Source organism: Hypomesus nipponensis, chromosome 22 (genome assembly GCF_054491055.1).
Source record: "Hypomesus nipponensis isolate SF chromosome 22, ASM5449105v1, whole genome shotgun sequence".
Lineage (NCBI taxonomy): Eukaryota > Metazoa > Chordata > Actinopteri > Osmeriformes > Osmeridae > Hypomesus > Hypomesus nipponensis.
In genome coordinates this window covers 8,131,753-8,151,568 of record NC_140382.1, presented here as the reverse complement: position 1 = coordinate 8,151,568, position 19,816 = coordinate 8,131,753, and the positions used below count along the sequence as shown (strand labels likewise).

Below are 19,816 nucleotides of genomic sequence, written 5' to 3'. Positions count from 1 at the left end.
CCCAGTTGTTAGATTGGCATTTTTGTTGTTCTACACTGGCAAAATCAAATTGAGATACCCATTAAGAGAATAAGAGAAAGGGGAAACGTGTATTCTTTTACTGATTTGGTAATTTATGTATGTGAAAAGACAGCTCACTTGGGTGGTTTATAACTCATTGATGGGAGTAATAATCGAATAAAATACTCAAATCTGGCAACCCTTGGTTGTATCCAGGCATTTGCAAGCATGGCGGACGCGTTTGGAGACGATTTGTTCAGCGTGTTTGATGATGAACAAACTTCTTCGAGTAGTAAAAAGTGTACTCAGTCAGCACCGCTAACGGGGTATGTATGGTGCAGTTGCATTAAAGGAAATATATTTAGCTCCGACGTTACAAATAATCCCAGAATGAATTGAGAGGACCGTTGCCTACACACTTGCTAACTGCTAATGCTAACTACCGTACAGTGCTACCTAGCCAATTTGTGGTAGACGTGAATGCGCAATGATACATTAAGCACATTGTGTATGTACATAAAACAGATATGGTTGATGAAGACCTTAATCTATCAATTTGGTGTGGCCCGCATCCCCGACAAGACAATACTGTATTGAGGTTTGTTATGAAACTTATTCCTAACAGGAAAGCAGGTGAGAATCTTGGGACCAGGGACAAGGATGCGTCTTCCCCACATATGAAAAGGGAAGCAGACACCGATGGAACGGAAGAAACGTTATTTGGGAAGAAGCCGAAGTTGGATACAGTCTCCGCCGAGGAGATCAAGTAAGTAATTCACTACTTAGTCACTCCAGCTGGAACATTCTTGCTGCTGAATCTGCTACTGGTTCTCAGAGGTGTCTGTATTAAACTGGACATGTAACTGCTTTCTGAAACCAATATTGACCAAAGAGGGACTGTGTTTTTCCACCAGCCTGGCTGACCTGATGCCCAAGGTGAAGGTCCAGCCTGTGGAGACTGTGGAGGGATGCAACCACGAGGTACATCATGCTGTACAAGCTCTCTGGAGGAAGTTGTCAAGTCATTCTTAACTCAAGTCTGAATACGATCTTTGAATTGAAGTTCACCAGTGTGGATGTGCTGTAGGACTCAGCTCTGTGAACCTTCAGAGTTGCTGTGTGAACATGCAGTTCTTCTCCCCTCCAGGTGGCTCTACCTGACAATGAGGAGTACACTCCTCTGAAACCTCGTGTGGGAAAAGCTGCCAAGGTACTGTCACTGTACTGTCCTTCTCTCTACTTCACGTGTGGTTATACAGGGTTACATTGCCCACTAGAGTCTCTCTGAGTAGAGCCCCAGGTGACTCTGGTCTCTCTGAGTAGAGCCTCAGGTGACTGGTCTCTCTGAGTAAAGCCTCAGGTGACTGGTCTCTCTGAGTAGAGCCTCAGGTGACTCTGGTCTCTCTGAGTAGAGCCCCAGGTGACTCTGGTCTCTGAGTAGAGCCCCAGGTGACTCTGGTCTCTCTGAGTAGAGTCTCAGGTGACTCTGGTCTCTCTGAGTAAAGCCTCAGGTGACTCTGGTCTCTGAGTAGAGTCTCAGGTGACTCTGGTCTCTGAGTAGAGCCCCAGGTGACTCTGGTCTCTCTGAGTAGAGCCCCAGGTGACTCTGGTCTCTCTGAGTAGAGCCCCAGGTGACTCTGGTCTCTCTGAGTAGAGCCCCAGGTGACTCTGGTCTCTGAGTAGAGCCCCAGGTGACTCTGGTCTCTCCCTCAGGAGTACCCCTTCATCCTGGACCCGTTCCAGCGCGAGGCTCTCCTCTGCATCGACAACAACCAGTCCGTCCTGGTCTCCGCCCACACCTCTGCAGGGAAGACCGTGTGTGCAGAGTGAGTCGAGCACCTCCATGTGCATCCTCGCGCCAGCCAGCCTCTCACGAACGCACCCACTGGTGTCCGGAGCGTTCCTCATATTTGCCTGCCTCTCGCAAAACCCTCCCCCCTCCAGGTACGCCATCGCCCTGGCACTCAGGGAGAAGCAGAGGGTCATCTTCACCAGCCCCATTAAGGCCCTGAGTAACCAGAAGTACCGGGAGATGTACGAAGAGTTCCAAGACGTGGGCTTGATGACCGGCGACGTCACCATCAACCCCACCGCTTCCTGCCTCGTCATGACAACGGAGGTATGATTGACGGCTGCGTCCAGGTGGGCTGTATAAAGCCCCCCCACCCACGTGATAACTAAGCTGTGACTACAGCCCCATGAGCTGTGAACTGGACTGACCTGAGGACGCTTGGATTGTTATAGCGTTGCTTGAAGGTAATGTTTTGGATTGTTTGTTGTTCCAGATCCTTAGGAGCATGTTGTACCGAGGGTCTGAGGTCATGAGAGAAGTCGCCTGGGTCATCTTTGATGAGATCCACTACATGAGAGACGCAGGTGTGAACACACACTCGCTCACACACTCTGGAGAGAACGAGGACACAGAGCAACTCCTTTCTGTTTGGAGCACCGTGACCTGACATGTGGTGAAGATGTAGCCCGGGTGTAAAGAACGTGTGTGTGTGTGTGTGTGTGTGCGCTTCCTGTAGAACGTGGAGTTGTGTGGGAGGAGACGATCATCCTGCTTCCTGACAATGTCCACTATGTCTTCCTGTCGGCCACGATTCCCAACGCCAAGCAGTTTGCAGAGTGGATCTGCCATCTCCACAAACAGGTGCTGGGAGGGTCTATCTAGCTCTATGTAGTGATGCTGAGTTTCTCTGTGTTCATGTTAGGTTCTGGTTCTGTCTGGAACCCCTCCAGCTGTAAGCAGTGTTGTCATGTGTCCCCTCTCTGCCTGCAGCCCTGTCATGTGGTGTACACAGACTACAGGCCCACACCCCTGCAGCACTACATCTTCCCTGCAGGGGGCGATGGACTCCATCTGGTGGTTGACGAGAACGTAAGGAGACACACTGGAGCCTGCGCGCACACACACACACACACACACACACACACACACACGCACGCAGGCCTCTGGCCTGTTTGTGGATAGGTTACTCTGATGAGAGAATGCAGGATTACTAACCCTCCATTATTTACTGTGTGTCTGTGCACAGTGACTCAGCATGTTGCCATGGTACTCAGCTAAGTGTTCTCTTTGAGTTATAAACCAGTTCAGAGACTGTCATCGATTACACAGTGTCTCGTGTCTGCAAACTCATGACAGCATGCCGTGTGTGTCTGGGGGATGGATGTTAGCTGTGCAGTCTCGTGTGTCCTCGTCTGACCCTGTTTGATCTGGGCTCGTCTACTCTGGTCTGTCAGGGGGAGTTCCGCGAGGACAACTTCAACACGGCCATGCAGGTGCTGCGGGATGCCGGGGACTCTGGGGCGAGCAGCGCGGGGGGCAAGTGGGACGCCAAGGGGCGCAGAGGAGGAACCAGAGGTAGGGGGAGCCAAACACTATGAGGCATCTGTCACCAATTAACCCAGTGGTTGCTTGTTAACAACCATTCATTTGAATCAGGTGTGTCGGAGCAGGGAAACATCTAAAACATGCAGGACAGGGTGTCCCGAGGACCAGGGTTGGGAACCACCGAAATAACCAATGAATCTAATGTGCAGCTAATTCAATGTGTGTGTGTCTTTCAGGAACCTCCAATGTGTTCAAGATAGTGAAGATGATCATGGAGAGGAACTTTCAGCCGGTAATCATCTTCAGCTTCAGCAAGAAGGAGTGTGAGGCCTACGCACTGCAAGTTTCCAAGCTGGACTTCAACACGGGTAAGCTACACACACACACACGCTCACACATGCCTCTGGCCTGAGCTGGGGACAGTTAACTGAGTTTTTACTGCGTGTGTGTTGACACCACACGTTTCTCCCCACGCCTCACACTGTTGTGTGTGATGGGATTAGCGACATGTCCAAACAGACGGCAGACAGACTGAATATGGCGGTTGGTCTGCTGCAGGTCAGCTGTTCACAAACATCTCCAGATGAAGGGCATGCTTGTTCAGCCGGGGATTGGGGGGGGGGGGCATTAAAGGTGGGCGTAGCTTAGTGGTAAGGGCATTCAACTGCAGATCAAAAGGACACACATTAAAATTCCTCCAGTACGTGTTTGGATAAAAGTGCTAAATGAACACATTATTATTATTATTATTATTATCATCATCATTATTACATTATCCATGAAAGGAGAAGGGGTTAGAGAAGAGTGAGGAGGATGGGGAGGGGCGTCATCTCTCCTCTCTGTTATGATACAGCTTCTGAAGTGTTTATACAACCGACAGCCAGGATATTAAACACACACGGGAAGGAAACATTGCCATTTTTACATTTCAGAGGATGAGAAGAAGCTGGTGGAGGAGGTGTTCAACAATGCTGTGGACTGTCTGTCTGATGAAGACAAGAAGCTACCTCAGGTATGCCCCCTCCAGCCAGCCCCCCTCACACACAGGTTTGTTTTACTATCCTTGTGAGGACCTACAATTCACTCCCATTCAATCAATACCGTTTTATTGCTAACCCTGACTGCAATTGTAACCCTAACCCCCCCTAAACCCAACTAGAAATAGCACCTGAAGTGCTAAGGCCCAAGAGAATGTCCCCCCCAAGGTCCATTTTCTTAATGTTTAGCTCCCCTTAGCCCACACACACACGCAGTAACAAGACTGGTACTTATTAAGGAGCTGTGTCCACCCTCCATGTATATTCCCAGCTGTACTGTGTGTCTGCAGGTGGAGCATGTCCTGCCACTGCTGAAGAGAGGGATCGGGATCCATCATGGAGGTCTGCTGCCCATCCTGAAGGAGACCATTGAGATCCTGTTCTCTGAAGGCCTGATCAAGGTGAGGCCCCTGCCTGCTGAGCCAATACCTGCTTTGACCCTACCTGGTCTATGTCTACTTGCTAGGTGAAGTTCACCCTAACTGGTCTGACCGTGCCTGGTTAGGACCCTATCTTGGGATAGACCTGACCCGAACTTTGACCCTGTATGTGAGGTATTCTAAACAGTGTTGTCTCCCTGCTCAGGCCCTGTTCGCCACGGAGACCTTTGCCATGGGGATCAACATGCCGGCCCGCACTGTGCTCTTCACCAGCGCACGCAAGTTTGACGGCAAAGACTTCCGCTGGGTAACTGTGCCTGCCATTAGCGCACCTGCGTGCGTGCGTGCGTGTGTGTGCACGTTGTCATGTGTGCGCAGGGCTTTATAAGGCCGTGGACTCTAAACAGCCAAGTGGAGTTTTTGAGCAAGGAGGCTGTGGATCAGAATTCCAAATCTCTCTTACACACACACACACACACACACACACACACACACACACACACACACACACACACACACTGGAATGTGTTCCCTAGTTCTGTGTGTTCAGCCATCTCCCAGCCCAGAGGAGTGTGCCTGCAGCTAACACAGCAGGATGGACAGTCACAGCTGGGTGTTTGGACCTCATGTGATTTAAGACAAACCTGTGTGTGTGTGTGTGTGTGTGTGTGTGTGTGTGTGTGTGTGTGTGTGTGTGTGTGTGTGTGTGTGTGTGTGTGTGTGTGTGTGTGTGTGTGTGTGTGTGTGTGTGTGTGTGTGTGTGTGTGTGTGTGTGTGTGTGCGCAGATCACGTCAGGGGAGTACATCCAGATGTCTGGGAGAGCAGGTAGGAGAGGCATGGACGAGAGGGGCATCGTCATTTTCATGGTGGATGAGAAGATGAACCCAGCCAAGGGCAAAGAGCTGCTCAAGGTAGGACGCGTGTGGGGGTGACCCTGACCACCTGGGTCGACAGGAACACTCTACTCCTGGCCTGGAAAATGTCCATCCACTTTGTTTGAAAGTCCCTTCAGTGCAAACAAGCATCCTTCAACCCCAGTGTCATGGTGTATTCCTAACATCCCCCACACCCACACACTCTGTCCCTCCAGGGTGCAGCAGACCCTCTGAACAGTGCCTTCCATCTCACCTACAACATGGTCCTCAACCTGCTGAGGGTGGAGGAGATCAACCCCGAGTACATGCTGGAAAAGTCCTTCTACCAGTTCCAGCACTACCGCGCTGTGCCTGGGGTGGTAGAGAGTACGTACATACTACCCTCCACACACTACATACTACCCTCCACACACTACATACTACCCTCCACACACTACATACTACCCTCCACACACTACATACTACCCTCCACACACTACATACTACCCTCCACACACTACATACTACCCTCCACACACTACATACTACCCTCCACACACTACATACTACCCTCCACACACTACATACTACCCTCCACACACTACATACTACCCTCCACACACTACATACTACCCTCCACATACTACATCCTACATAGTGGGGCCACATGTCACCAAGTTCACAGTGGAGAAAGTGGTGTGTAGTGTTGCTACAGTGTCAGGCACGAATGGATCATGGCATGTGTTGTTGTGGTTGACGTGTGCAGAAATGAGTAGCCTGGAGGAGCAGTACAATGCCATCCAGATCCCCAACGAGGAGAGTGTGGTGACCTACTATAAGATCCGCCAGCAGCTGGCCAAACTGGCCAAGGAGATTGAAGAGTTCATCCATAAGCCCAAATACTGCCTGCCCTTCCTGCAGCCTGGTCGCCTGGTCAAGGTAGCGTGCAAACTAGCATGTGACCCATACATGATAAGCCCCGGGTTCTGTGAGATGTTGTAGATGAAGAGAGATCTTGTGCTTGTTCCTCAGGTGAAGAAGGATGATGCAGACTTTGGATGGGGCGTGGTGGTCAACTTCTCCAAGAAGACCAACGTCAAGGTGGACAATGGAACACATCTTTCTTTCGTCTAGTATTACACAGTAAAGAGCATGAGATTCAGTGTGTTTGTGTGTGTGTGCAGGTGGTCTCCCCAGAGCAGGACACTCTGTATGTGGTGGAGGTTCTGGTCCACTGCAGCAAGGAGAGTGTGAAGAACGCGTCCACGGAGGCTGCCAAGCCGGCCGGGCCGGGGGAGAAGGGCGAGATGCAGGTGGGGCTGTCCCAGCAGAGTCCATCCCGCTTCCTCCTCCCCCCTGTGCTGCCATGACTCAGCATTTGGTTGCGTTTTTCAATCTGTGCACTTCCTTGTTCCTGGTCAGGTGGTGCCGGTGATGCTCCACCTCCTCACATCCATCAGCTCTGTCCGTCTCTACATCCCCAAAGACCTGCGTCCCCATGACAACCGGCAGAGCATGCTTCGGTCCATACAGGTAGCCCTCCCACACACACACACACCATTAGGTCCTTCCAAAATATAACAAGTAGCAATGCCCTCACTACATTGTGTGTGTGTGTGTGTCCGCATGCACAGGAGGTCCAGAAGCGTTTCCCTGACGGCGTGCCCCTGCTGGACCCGGTAGACGACATGGGCATCAAGGACCCCGCCCTCAAGAAGGTCATCCAGAAGGTGGAGGCCTTCGAACACAGGATGTACTCCCACCCCCTCCACAGTGACCCCTCCCTGGAGGCTGTCTACTCCCTCTGTGAGAGGAAGGCTCTGGTGGGTGGAGAAGTGTGTGTGTGTGTGTGTGTGCGCACGCGTCCATACATGCATCTTATCACTATGCACCAGTTGTGGGAATGCCAAATTTGATCCATTGTTTATAGACCTCTAAGGTCACTTCCTGTTGGCAGGCTCTAGACCTGGCATAGAGAGCATAAACACAGGAAGTAGGGTGTGTTACTTCCTGTCTAACTTCCCCAGAGTATCACATTTGAGACCACTGGAAGCTTTGTGTGCGTGTTCTCTCTGACAGCGAGCAGCCTCGGCTAATCTCCGTTAACCAGATTGCTTAATTTGATTGGTGCTGACATGGGATTAGCACCTGTTCTATAAAAACCTCTTCTATCTGTCATCTGGGACTTTCTAATCCACCCTCCTTAACACACACATACACTCACACATAGTAAACAGTTGTTTTCTACGAGCAGTGAGCCTCCAGGCTTCACCCATCGTAGAGTCAGGTGACAAGTGTCTATGGGTGAGCGACGTCATCTTTATTCAGACAACACACAGGCTGTCCTTGGAGCAGTTGTGTGTGTGTGTGTGTGTGTGTGTGTGTGTGTGTGTGTGTGTGTGTGCGCGCTCACGTCTGTGGGGTTGGTAGACCAGCCTCGGAAGACTGTTCTAATGAGCATTAAAGTGGATAATTGCCTTACCCAGGGACAGTTTGCCTAGATGTGTGTATGGGCTAGACAACCAAATACAAACACACACAGAGTGCCTCTTGTTATGTCAGAAGCATCACACGCGTGTGTGTGTGTGTGTGTGTGTGCGTGTCAGATTGCCGGGGACATCAAGGCGGCCAAGCGGGACCTGAAGAAGGCCAGGACGGTGCTGCAGATGGACGAGCTCAGGTGCCGCAAGCGCGTCCTGCGCCGCCTCGGCTTCGCCACGTCCTCTGATGTCATCGAGATGAAGGGCCGCGTGGCGTGTGAGATCAGCAGGTCAGGACGGCCCTCTTGGACCAACCGCTGCTGGTGGGACGGTCCTAACCAGGTGTTGGAGTCCTGTCAACCTGACTGTGTGTGTGTTTTCTCCCCAGCGCTGATGAGCTTCTCCTGACTGAGATGGTGTTTAACGGCCTCTTCAACGACCTGACGGCCGAACAGGCCACCGCTCTGCTCAGCTGCTTTGTGTTCCAGGAGAACGTAAGACACACACGCGCGCGCGTTCTCGCTGTAGCACTGTGATTGGACGTCAGGAGTAGAATCTGCGTTGAATCGGACTAACGGTAGATTTTCCCCAGGCCCAAGAGATGCCCAAGCTGACAGAGCAGCTGGCTGGACCGCTGAGACAGATGCAGGTAAACCCCAGCACCACCTTGACCTCTGACCCCCCTTATCACCACACTACCCCTCATGACCACCTGGCACGTCCTGGTCTGTTCCCGTTGGTTGTCAGGAGTGTGCCAAGCGTATAGCCAAGGTGTCTGCGGAGGCCAAGTTGGATGTGGACGAGGACACGTACCTCAACCAGTTCCGCCCTCACCTGATGGACGTGGTGTACACCTGGGCCAACGGATCCAGCTTCGCCCAGATCTGCAAGATGACCGACGTCTTCGAAGGTAGGCTAGCAACCATCTACCCTGACCTTCACATGAATGTGTGTAATGTAGTTTGCAAGCAGTATAGTCTGACTGTGTGTGTGTGTTTGTGTTGTTTAGGCAGGATAATCTGAGTGTGTATATGGGATGTTTAGGCAGTGTAATATGTGATGTTAAACAGTATAATCTGAGTGTATATATGTGATGTTTAGGCAGTATAATCTGAGGTGTCTGTGATGTTTAGGCAGTGTAATCTGAGGTGTGTCTGTGATGTTTAGGCAGTGTAATCTGAGGTGTGTCTGTGATGTTTAGGCAGTGTAATCTGAGGTGTGTCTGTGATGTTTAGGCAGTGTAATCTGAGGTGTGTGTGTCTGATGTTTAGGCAGTATAATCTGAGGTGTGTGTGTGATGTTTAGGCAGTATAATCTGAGGTGTGTGTGTGTGTCTGATGTTTAGGCAGTATAATCTGAGGTGTGTGTCTGTGATGTTTAGGCAGTATAATCCGGTGTATGCGTCGTCTGGAGGAGCTGCTGAGGCAGATGTGTCAGGCTGCCAAGGCCATCGGCAACACAGAGCTGGAGAACAAGTTTTCTGAAGGTAAGATCACTGACAGGTCAGTACTGCTGGTCCAGACAGAGAGGACTGCCTGGTCAGTACTGCTGGTCCAGACAGAGAGGACTGCCTGGTCAGTACTGCTGGTCCAGACAGAGAGGACTGCCTGGTCAGTACTGCCGGTCCAGACAGAGATCACTGTGGGAGTGTCATGTTTCCTATTTGTCTACAGGTATAACCAAGATCAAGAGGGATATCGTATTTGCTGCCAGCCTCTACTTGTGATTGGATTTCTCATGCTGGCCTGCCTCTTATTGGATGGACTCTGCAAGTCTGTGATTTGTGTTGTTAAGGGATACTCTTTATTGGTTGGTTGAATGTTATCCAATTCTTCTTCCATCATGGTCTCAGAAAAAACACGCTGAACTACATTTATTTTCAGTTTTTAATTTGCTAATGTTCAAGAGCATCGATGGCTTTGTCCACTTTGTTCTTCATCCAGAAAGCATCAAACATCACAAACATGTACATAATTTTAACATTTTAATAAAAAAGTCTGTATAGTGATTTCTTTACTCATGCAGATGAAGTAAAGTATATCTGAGTTGTGGTTATTTGGGTGTGGCTAGTCATGGTGGGTTAGCTTACACAGGACACTGAGCTGGCAGTAGCAGCATTCAGCCAAGGCAACCAGGGAACCAGTTCCATCCTGTTCCTACCTCCTCACCTGCAGCATCCAGGGCCTGTCCAGACAAGGCTGGGGGGCGGAGTCAGACTGGACACTAAGGGTCTAATCTCTACCAGTCAGTCCCATGCACAGGCACCGGGAGGGAAGTGTGCAGGTCAGGAGTTTGTGAGGGAGACAGAATGGAGCTGAGTATACACAAAGACCTGCATGAAAAAGTTTGTCTGAGGTCTGGTCTGGGGTCAGTTTAGCATGGATGTGGAATCTGAGCTGATGTTACAATCTAGATGTGATGTCTCAAAGGTAGGAAGCTACTGTGGCTAATTAACCGCTCACTACTTTAGAATCTGTCCCCAGACCAGAGATTGATTTACCCGTTGCCCCTCCCCCATAGAAAGCACAAAGTAGCATTACATTCACAGGTCCCAGAGAACTTCACCCCCCCCCCCCCTTCCCCAGTGGTCCAAGCCCTTAGTGGGTGCATGCAGTAAAAATCTCCCCACTGGCACAGCAGCTGTATGCCATAAATGGTTCCTCCCTCCCAGCCAATCATAGCTTAGTTAGGGCTTTCAAAGTGGTTTCCATTGGTTGGTGTCTCCTGGAGCGTGGCGTGGGGGATCTCTAGCTCCTTCTGAGGCTCCACTTTATTCCTGAAGAAGTCCGACACGCAGAAGACCTGTGGAGGGAGGGGAAAAAAAGATTTCCTGAACTGCTTGAGGAGATCCAAGCCCTCCAACAGCAACACAAACTAGACCTACTTCTAAACATGTAGACTATAGAGATGATTGACAGATGAGCAGGGAGGAAGTGAAGGTAGGTGTACTGACCACCAGGATGGCCATGAGTGCCCCCTGCACCAGCCCAGTGAGCACGTCGCTCCAGTGGTGCTTGTAGTCTGACACCCGGGACAGCCCCGTGTACACGGAAGCCGCAATCAGGAAGAACTGGATGGTGGGCCGCAGGAGCCTCGCCCAATCAGCTTGCAGCCTGGCCTGGAGGTAAAGCTGTCGGGAGGGGATTGAACATGTCATGAAAATGGAGTTGTGAGAAGAGGAGTTTAGACGCATGTCTTAGGTGTGTACAGAAGTGTCATGTGTGCAAACATTTTCACTTACATTTTAACTTCAAGCTAAACAACTGAGGGGGAACAAATGTAGTTATTCTTTAACCCCCTCTCAGTGACATCAGAGAGGGTTAGGCCCTCTGTGGTGGGCTTGTTTACTAGGAGTGTTTTAACAGTTGCTGCAGAGGCCTGACCAAGTCCTCTACTCTTCTGTCCCCAAACACATATTGACACCTGCAAGCACTGCGCTATATGCTGTTCTATTGTTAGCATATCCAGTGCTGTTCTAATATTACTGTGTGTAATACTGTGGTACCTGCTGAGCTAGTGTCAGTATGTGCTACTTTGCTGTTCTAGTGTTGTGGAGGAGGCAGTACTTACAGCCAAGAAGAGCATGCAGTACATGGAGAAGGAGGAATGGCCCGAGTAGAAGGACAACCTGCAACCGACAGAGAGAGGCATTATGGGATAGCTGTAGGTTGGAGGGAAACAACCATTGGACATGAGATGCAAAGGTGGCTGTAGAGAGCTTGACAGATTTCCTCTGTGCTCTGCTTGGGCCTGGCCTGGTAAGATATATTAGACCAATTGTTCTCACTGCACAAATGGGTGACTACACACAGGAAATGGGTAAGGTCAACTGACAGAATCATGGCATGGGAAAATTGTTCATGATTTACCAGGTTCAGTTCAAACTAACAGTTTCTTTGTCGCAAGATATTTTCCTGGTTGAAGTTAAGTCAATGCTTATAATTAACATGAATAATGTGCATAATCTCCAACAAAAACCATCTCCAACCAACGTAAGCAATTGATGACATGCATATTTAAGGGGTTTCATTTCATTGTTAGTCACTAAATATAGCTCCCAACATCCGATCTAAACCCAACATCAAATCTGGGAAGTCTTAATGCTGAGCCCTGTCCCGATGATGTTTCAGAATATGAGGTGCGAAAATAACTGGTTAAATGTACCAGCCGTACAGCCAACGGTCAATTTCATCATTATGGACAGTAGAAACAATAATAATCAAAGTATTTTCAGGTCAATGTTTTTTCCCTGACTATCGTGGTTTTTCCATGACTGTTGGGACCCTGGTCTGTGTGTGAGTGTGTATGTGAGAGTTGCCAGGGCTTGGGGAAGTGGGGATGTTAGGACAGCGCTAGTTTGAAAGGGTGGGTCCTCCCTATCCTGCGGGCCTCTGGGGCTTCCTGTTTATACAGGCAGCACTACACTGGCCTGACGGGGCATCCGGACTGAGATGACTGATAACAAACACAACCTCTCTCTCTTATGCACACACAGTGCGGGATGGCATTATTTCATGGGTGAGGAAGACATTCTAGAAGGGTTCTATTTAGGAACCCTCCAAAATGCTAATAACCCAGCTACCAGACCAGACACACCTCACCTGACCACGCTAGTCTATCATATACATCTACTTCATCTCTAACATTACGATGCGAGCATTTAAGACGTGGAACTGCATGTCAGTGAATGACAACTCACTATATTACATTTCTAAACATGATGCAACTGGTGTTTGGCGAGTCCCCATGTCTACCACTCAAGCCACGTATGCAGTCATTTTATACAATGGTGCATTCCATATGGAGAGACTTGTTATTGATCTGAACACAGGTCTGCAGGTACACACCCACACATTAAGCTCTAACAAGCTCACACAGCAAAATCCTGAGGTTATTGTGACCAGCTCTTTTCACCACAAAATATCTACTAATGAGTTCCAGGCAGGGTGTGCAGCACCCACCCAGGTAAACATGACCTTCAGAAGCTAGGGAGACTCCCACAGGCCAGCCCCACCCTGGCCACCCCAACACAGTCCTAGTCCTTAGTTTCCACGGAAACTGAACCCACCTGCCCTCGTTGGACAGCCTCTGGTCTCCAGTGCAGGTAAAGTCCTCAATGTAGGCCCCCACAGTGCAATTGATCTGCTTCCAATCAGGCTTGCACACATCCAGAAAGTGAGGGCGCAGCCGACCAATGGAGTATTTGGCGATGTCAGTCAGTGATTGGCTCATGGCTGCGCCGAACAGGAAAGTGCCGATGGCCTTATAGAGACAGGCCATGTAGCTGTTGCTGAAAGAGGACTTGGACTGGATGCGCTTCAGATGAACTGAGAGGCACTCCCCAGCAATCATCTGCTCCCATGGAGGACAAGAGTGAGAGGAGGAGGGAGGGAGAGAGGAGACAGGAATTAGTGTACAGGTCCGTCTGACCTACACAATCACCTACACACAATGTTTGTTAGTCATTCACATTACATTGACTAACAGTAGTAGATAAGAAGAGTTTTAGGTGAAATATCCTGACATATAGGAGAACAGTAAGTTCTAATAAACTTTGTGTACTTCTAAACAGGTGTGTGTGTTTGTGTAACAGAGCGAGATAGACAGAGGGGAAGCATCTGGGAAAAGATGATGGATTAGAGTTTGAGTTAGCGTAGAACTAGGGTTAAGGCTCGGACTATGGTTAATGCTCTGAACAGTGTACCACAAAGCTCCGGCCCCCTACCACCCTACAGACACCAACTGAACCACATCCTTCAGTCTCTGGGACCGTGAGATGGAATGTTCTCTAAGTGTTCTGGATGTCTGGGTTCTACGAAACAAGACCATGTGCAAAGCAAGGATGTGCATGTGTCAGTTTTCAAACTGCCTTTATATGTCAGTTTAGAATCTAGTAAGAGAGATTGTCTCTTCTTCCTCTTTACAGAGCTCACATCCTGCTTTCTCTCACACACGTTCTTCAACACACACATAAGGCCAGCATGGCTGGTTGGATGCGTATATGGGTGGCTGACTGGCTGTGTGGCTGGCTGGCTGGCTGTTACAGTACATCCCGCAGATAGAGAGGTCATCTGTTTCAGGATACAAATGTGACAGACATTATGGCGCCAGCAAGCACAGGATGGTTACCAGTGAGGCAGTGAAGGTTTGAATGGATGCAAAACATCACACAGAGTGATATAATGGCGGAAGCAGTTAAAAAACGTGTCAGATCAATGGGGATATTTATATGACGACACACAGAAAAGGGCAAGCCCCAGAAAAGGGGAAACTATATGACAGACAGCGATGAAGGGGGGAGAGCAGGGAGGATTCAAAAAGTGGGCGTGGGCGGCGGAGGGTGTTGTGTTAAGAGAGGAAGAGGGGACTTACAGTGAGTACAGTGACTGGGATCATGACGCCCCCTAACAACTGATAAGTGATGGTGTCGTCCTTCAGTGGGTACTTGATGGAATCATCGTTACAGAAAAAACCCCGCCTGAACGGATCGTGTTGCAGTGTGAGTATTGCGAACGGCAGTCCAGCTAGCAAAGGGCAACGAGAGAAAACAGAAAATGAGTTACAACAGCCACGCTCGGTGGCCATCGCTGGCCCCTGACCTTTACGAGCGATGTACTCCAGCCAGCCTGCGAGAGGGGGAGGAGAAGTTAGGGGGGGCTCTTAGGGAGAGCATGTGGGGGGGAGGGGGGTCAACCCCCAGTTAAAGACAGGGGGGTCAACCCCCAGGTAAAGAGACCCTGCTGAAGCACAAAACACCTTGTTAGTGAGTCGATGTGTTAGAGAACGTTCCCAACAGGTAGATTAGTCAGCGACAGATTCAGTGGACAGACAAGAAGCGACAAGCACCAAGACTGTTTCCTTCTGTCTACCTCCCTGCCTGTTCTGTTGGTCTGTCAAGTGAGATTTTTGATAGAGGGTTGAAGGCTTTCATCACAGTGAACCCTAGAGGCCAGGAAAAGGCTGCTCTGTCATCAATACAGCACACACAGAGGCTAGATTTCTGCCCTCAACCCTGAATAGCAGTCAGAACTCCGGCTCTTCCACCACACACTAACACACACACACAGAGAACATAGTGTGCCAGAACTGCTGCTGTCTCTGTCATTCTTTTAAATGGAATCTGTATCAAATTATTATGTTCCAGAGAAGTGTTTCAGCTATTTAGGGACAAAGAGATGACTGTGTATGTATTTCCATCCTCCTCCTCAGTTTCTGGCTAAGTGTGAGGAGACCAGCTTTGGTAAGATCTGACCCTAACCCCTCTAAGACAGTCACACAGACACACACACAGAGCAACCCTGAGAAAACAGAGGCGAGATACATCAGGTATGAAGGTAAAAGTAGTGTTCCCTATCTATAAATCCTCTTTCCGTTGACTGTGGCGTTATCGCGTTGCAGAGCTGATGTGACATCTCATTGTTTGTTGGTGGTATGTGGTTCAGTGTTGTGTGGTTAATGTTGTGTAGCGCTGTGAACACCTACACTCAGTAGACATCCTTCTAAATGTCAGGACATTTCAACCAAGGCTCACACCAAACGGAAGGAGCACTGCTGGAAGATCCTTGTTTGGCAGCAGCTGTTCATGCGTTCATTATCATGAACTATGTTAGCTATTGGTCAGAGTGACAAGGTTAATTGTTTGTTTGTTTTTTGGTTTCCTTGGCTGGTTGTTGGCTAGCCATGCTAGCTGGCTAGTTTGCTACTCACAGAACTAATGGGCAGGGTAAAGCCCACAGTGTAGAGGACCGTGGAGGTGATGGTGCTGTGGTGAAACGGGTAGCTGATAGTGTCGTCATGACAGAAGAAGCCCCGCTGGTAGGGGCGGATCTTAGCCAGGTTAAAGGCTGCCAGGGGCATGCCCGCTGCCGAGGGAAAGAGGAGTCAGAGGTCAGAAATCAAATGCACATGTAAGGGTCAAGGTTCAACCCAACACTTCAAAGGGTTGATGGTCTGTAGCATTGTTCTCTATCAGACTACAATTTATTTTCATAAAACTGTGAATTTAAGTGTCACGGTAAGCTTTTTTACAACACAAACGTAGGCTACAAGAGAGATATTCCAGAAGAGAGACCAGATGGGCATTTGAGAGGGTTAGGACCAACTTTCCTAACATTATATAATCGCTACACGAAGAATGAGCAAACTATACAAATATAATACTACTCTAGTATGAAATGTTATGTTGGAGGTATGATCACAGAAAATAGTGCTCCAGTTCTAACAAGCCAAATTGAAAAACACCATAAAGATAGCACAGTCCTGCTAACAGGCTGTGACAGGGCAAAGTCTTGGAGCAGCTGTTTCTGGTCTCTGATTGGCTTGTCCCTCCGCCCTTTGTTAAAGCAGGTGAAAGGCATGATGGGATACGGACAATGTTTTTCATTAATGTCGATGTTGGAGCTTGAGGCCCCTCTCCACACGGTGCACAGAAGATAGACCTGTTATTGTGCTGTTCTCCCTCTCTCCCCAACATACACACACGATACTGGACCACCATTATCATATGTAGGAGACAGCAGCCTGGGTTTAACAAAGTCCATGACACTAAATACTGCATCCAATGTCAGCTGTATGTGTGTGTGTGTGTGTGTGCGTGTGTCTGCATGTGCGTGTGCGATCCAAATGCCAGACAGAAATAGAGGCAGGTGTCTGGCGTTACAAGTGTCTCCCATGTCTTCTGGTTCACTTCCTGTCAACACAAAAATACAGCCCTGTAACCATGGAAAAGTATGATACAAGGTCTCATGTTGTCCCCCAGGGAATCCACCCAGGGTTCTTAACCTTCAGATCAGTGAGGACTTTCCTCACTCAGGACCACCTCCTCCACCTCTTCTGTCTCAGAGAGACACCCCCTCCTCCTCCTCACCAGAAAGGAAGCTGGCAGTAGCCCCTAGAGATGGAATCCACTGGACAGCTGCACTGCATTCTGGGATGCCATATCTATGACTCACTCCACCGTTCCATTATCATAACTAGATTATCCTTAGATTACACAGACAGACACACACACACACAGACAGACACACACACACGCACACACACGCACACACATGCACACACATACAGACAACACCAGAGCCAGGGAAAAGGAGTAGGGAGAGGAGGAAGAAGTATGGGTGACATCAGTCCTAATTGCAGGTCGGAGAGGTTGAGAAAAGGTGATTTAGGGACAAGAAGGTATGAATTATTGAGAGGGTGGGTTGACAATGCGTTATGATGTAAATTGTCAATGTTTCCACCACACCCTAAGGATAGGCAGAACAGAAGAATTATACCTCCCTACGAAACAGGAGTCAAACTGCCTCATTGACTGACATTCCGATCTGATTCTCAGAGTTGTAGCACACGCCAGGAGTTGGCCAACCTGATGCTACCTAACCAAATGCACACACCTCTTTTGTGCGGCGTCATTGGCGACGTAAGTCGTCAGCTCTGCGCTACATATAGTGCTTGACGGACCAAGACAGCTGATAAAATGCAAAACATAGGGCTACTCTTGGTTCGTGACTTAGAAATGTTGATACTTTTTTTTATAGCATTCCAATCACCAAGTGAACATCCGAAGAACGCTTCATCTTATCTGCGCTTGAGAGCTGAAGCCTAACTGATCCTTTTCAGTGACCCTGGCTGTCAAAAAAATACCCAGCGTTATTTATTTATAAATCAACCAAAACAAACCGAGTGTACACACCGTTAAAAGAAACACATACCTAGAACTAGACAGGCTATGTCCAGCAGAATAAAGGGTATCCCTCTCGTCTCGAACATCTTTCCTTCTTTTCTTCGGCTCGTGGACTCTGCTCAGGCTTGTGTCTGCTCCACCTCCCAGAGCTACCGCTGTTGTCGTCGCCTTAAAGTGCGTTCTCAGCAAACCGCAAATCGCATTAAATCAACAACACTAAAGTCCAATCAAAAATAAATGTCTTAAACACTTGAAAATACTTAAAAAGCAAATGGCGACTTATTGTCGACGCACTAATTTTTGATGCCAATCCCCTTTGAAAAAGGGTAAACGAATCAACGCGAAATGCCTGCAAATGTTCACTAAAAGCGCATACACAGGAACGATAAACTGAACAGAGATTAGGCCTAGGCTTCTGACATTTCTTATCGAGTGGCAGAGCCGACATCGACGCGGACTGCCTTTATCGGTTTGTGCACGGTGCTACGGTCGAGGATCATTATAACATGACAGGAGCTGACGGAACAGCGCGCCGTACCATACGACGGGCCGGTCGCTCCACCTACTATGGGTGTTGTGTGCGCGTGTGTGTAAATGTCTGTATCGTATCGTATCGTATGGGGGGGGGGGGGGGGGTTCCTTTATCTAGAATTTAAATGTATTCATCGTCAAGAAGGGGGGTTCCTTTATCTAAAATTTAAATGTATTCATCGTCAAGAAGAAATAAAGGACAGCTTTCAATATATCCCATTAGCAGTCATGATAGTGATGCACTTTCCTTTTCCTTTTGTCCCTTGTTACTTTGTTTGACTTTTGACTGTTTAACCCTCCTATTGTGTTCAAAAAGTGTACAACCTTGGTTTTCGCGGGTCAAATTTGACCCGTGTTTTAATACATTGACAAGCACTGAGTTATAGCTAAAAATATCATCCAATGAAATGTTTTACCTGCCAAGTAAAAAGGCACAATGTCTCTATTTTATTTGGTTATGATGTACAGAAAAGGGAAATTATTTATAACAGGGTAATGATAAACAAAGTAATTCCAAGAAAATTTGGGACATTGACTGTGAAAAACACTTATTGTTTGATTTGTATACCCCAGGAAGGTACACCAGGTAAGCATTAAATGTCATGTGGCAATGTGGCAATTTGTGTGTGTGTGTGTGTGTGTGTGGTATCATAATATTTGCTGCATGCTACAATTGAATTCAAGCCAGTACAATTCAGTGGCATGAAACATAATTTGAATAGCCTACTTTTACACAATATTAATATACTATTATTGTAGGTTTTTATTCATACTATTTATATGTTGTTGAATTTTAGGGTTAGGGTTATTTATGATGATTTGGCAACATTTACTGTTTATTTACATGCTTAAACCACCCATAATTACTACCGACAACATCACAGATATAACTTTTTTTATAGGTATTTAAAAAAATAAAACTAATCAAATTGTGTTTAATTGTATTCAGTAGACCACTTTGGAGGCATTAATGGACCCTTGTTTTGATCAGAATTTTTAAACAGGTGTTTTTCCTGCATCTAAACTTCCGTGGGTAAAATTTGACCCACACACAATAGGAGGGTTAACAAGCAATATTACGTTATAGTTGACGGAAATTATAACGCAACCTATTAGATAAACAGAAAAATCGCAATCCCGGAAACGGAACTTTTGACTGAACAATAATGTTGATCGGAAGGACCACAGAAATGCTACGAAATGCAGCTCTCTGCAGGCAAACAGTAGTCATTGCAGGACAAACTGGAAAGCTTATACTAGCCTACCACCTGGTGCCAATGAAGGGCAACTGATCGCTTGGGGTGAATGTTTGACGCATTCATGATTGCAACTGGTAAATATTTTTGCTTTGTAATGTGTTATTTCGACTGTGTGAAAACTTCTAGAGAACAAACACATGATGGAAACATTTCTAAAAGTAAAAAACAAACGTACCCTAGACAGTTTCTGGAGCTGCTTCTTGCCACCCTTGATGGCCAGGTTTTCTGCCTCATCCAGACAGCTCTGTAGGTCTT

The 19,816-nt window shown here is 48.2% G+C and overlaps 2 protein-coding genes across 3 annotated transcripts; one reads left to right on the top strand and one right to left on the bottom strand.

Moving 5' to 3' along the window:
- The first annotated feature begins 182 nt into the window (after window positions 1-182).
- mtrex (Mtr4 exosome RNA helicase) lies at window positions 183-10,127 on the top strand. The gene is made up of 27 exons (XM_084686592.1): window positions 183-326; window positions 626-766; window positions 915-981; window positions 1,148-1,210; window positions 1,714-1,826; window positions 1,945-2,119; window positions 2,286-2,376; window positions 2,529-2,653; window positions 2,783-2,881; window positions 3,247-3,367; window positions 3,574-3,705; window positions 4,270-4,349; window positions 4,665-4,775; window positions 4,960-5,061; window positions 5,541-5,666; window positions 5,846-5,996; window positions 6,376-6,548; window positions 6,642-6,710; window positions 6,794-6,922; window positions 7,032-7,142; window positions 7,244-7,432; window positions 8,216-8,379; window positions 8,478-8,583; window positions 8,682-8,738; window positions 8,837-8,999; window positions 9,471-9,575; window positions 9,763-10,127. The coding sequence occupies exons 1-27, from the start codon at window positions 229-231 to the stop codon at window positions 9,813-9,815; spliced, it is 3,114 nt and encodes a 1,037-aa protein (XP_084542718.1). The 5' UTR covers window positions 183-228; the 3' UTR covers window positions 9,816-10,127.
- Window positions 9,962-18,289, bottom strand: plpp1a (phospholipid phosphatase 1a). 2 transcript variants are annotated; one of them, XM_084686594.1, is made up of 6 exons: window positions 17,800-18,289; window positions 14,462-14,613; window positions 13,158-13,441; window positions 11,660-11,717; window positions 11,043-11,219; window positions 9,962-10,891 (listed from the first exon to the last, which is right to left on the bottom strand). In XM_084686594.1, the coding sequence occupies exons 1-6, from the start codon at window positions 17,855-17,857 to the stop codon at window positions 10,772-10,774; spliced, it is 849 nt and encodes a 282-aa protein (XP_084542720.1). In that variant the 5' UTR covers window positions 17,858-18,289; the 3' UTR covers window positions 9,962-10,771. The 2 variants fall into 2 exon arrangements, with proteins under 2 accessions (XP_084542720.1, XP_084542719.1); XM_084686593.1 differs by lacking the exon at window positions 14,462-14,613 and adding an exon at window positions 15,797-15,951 and having other exon boundaries at window positions 17,800-18,286.
- Window positions 18,290-19,816: the final 1,527 nt, after the last annotated feature.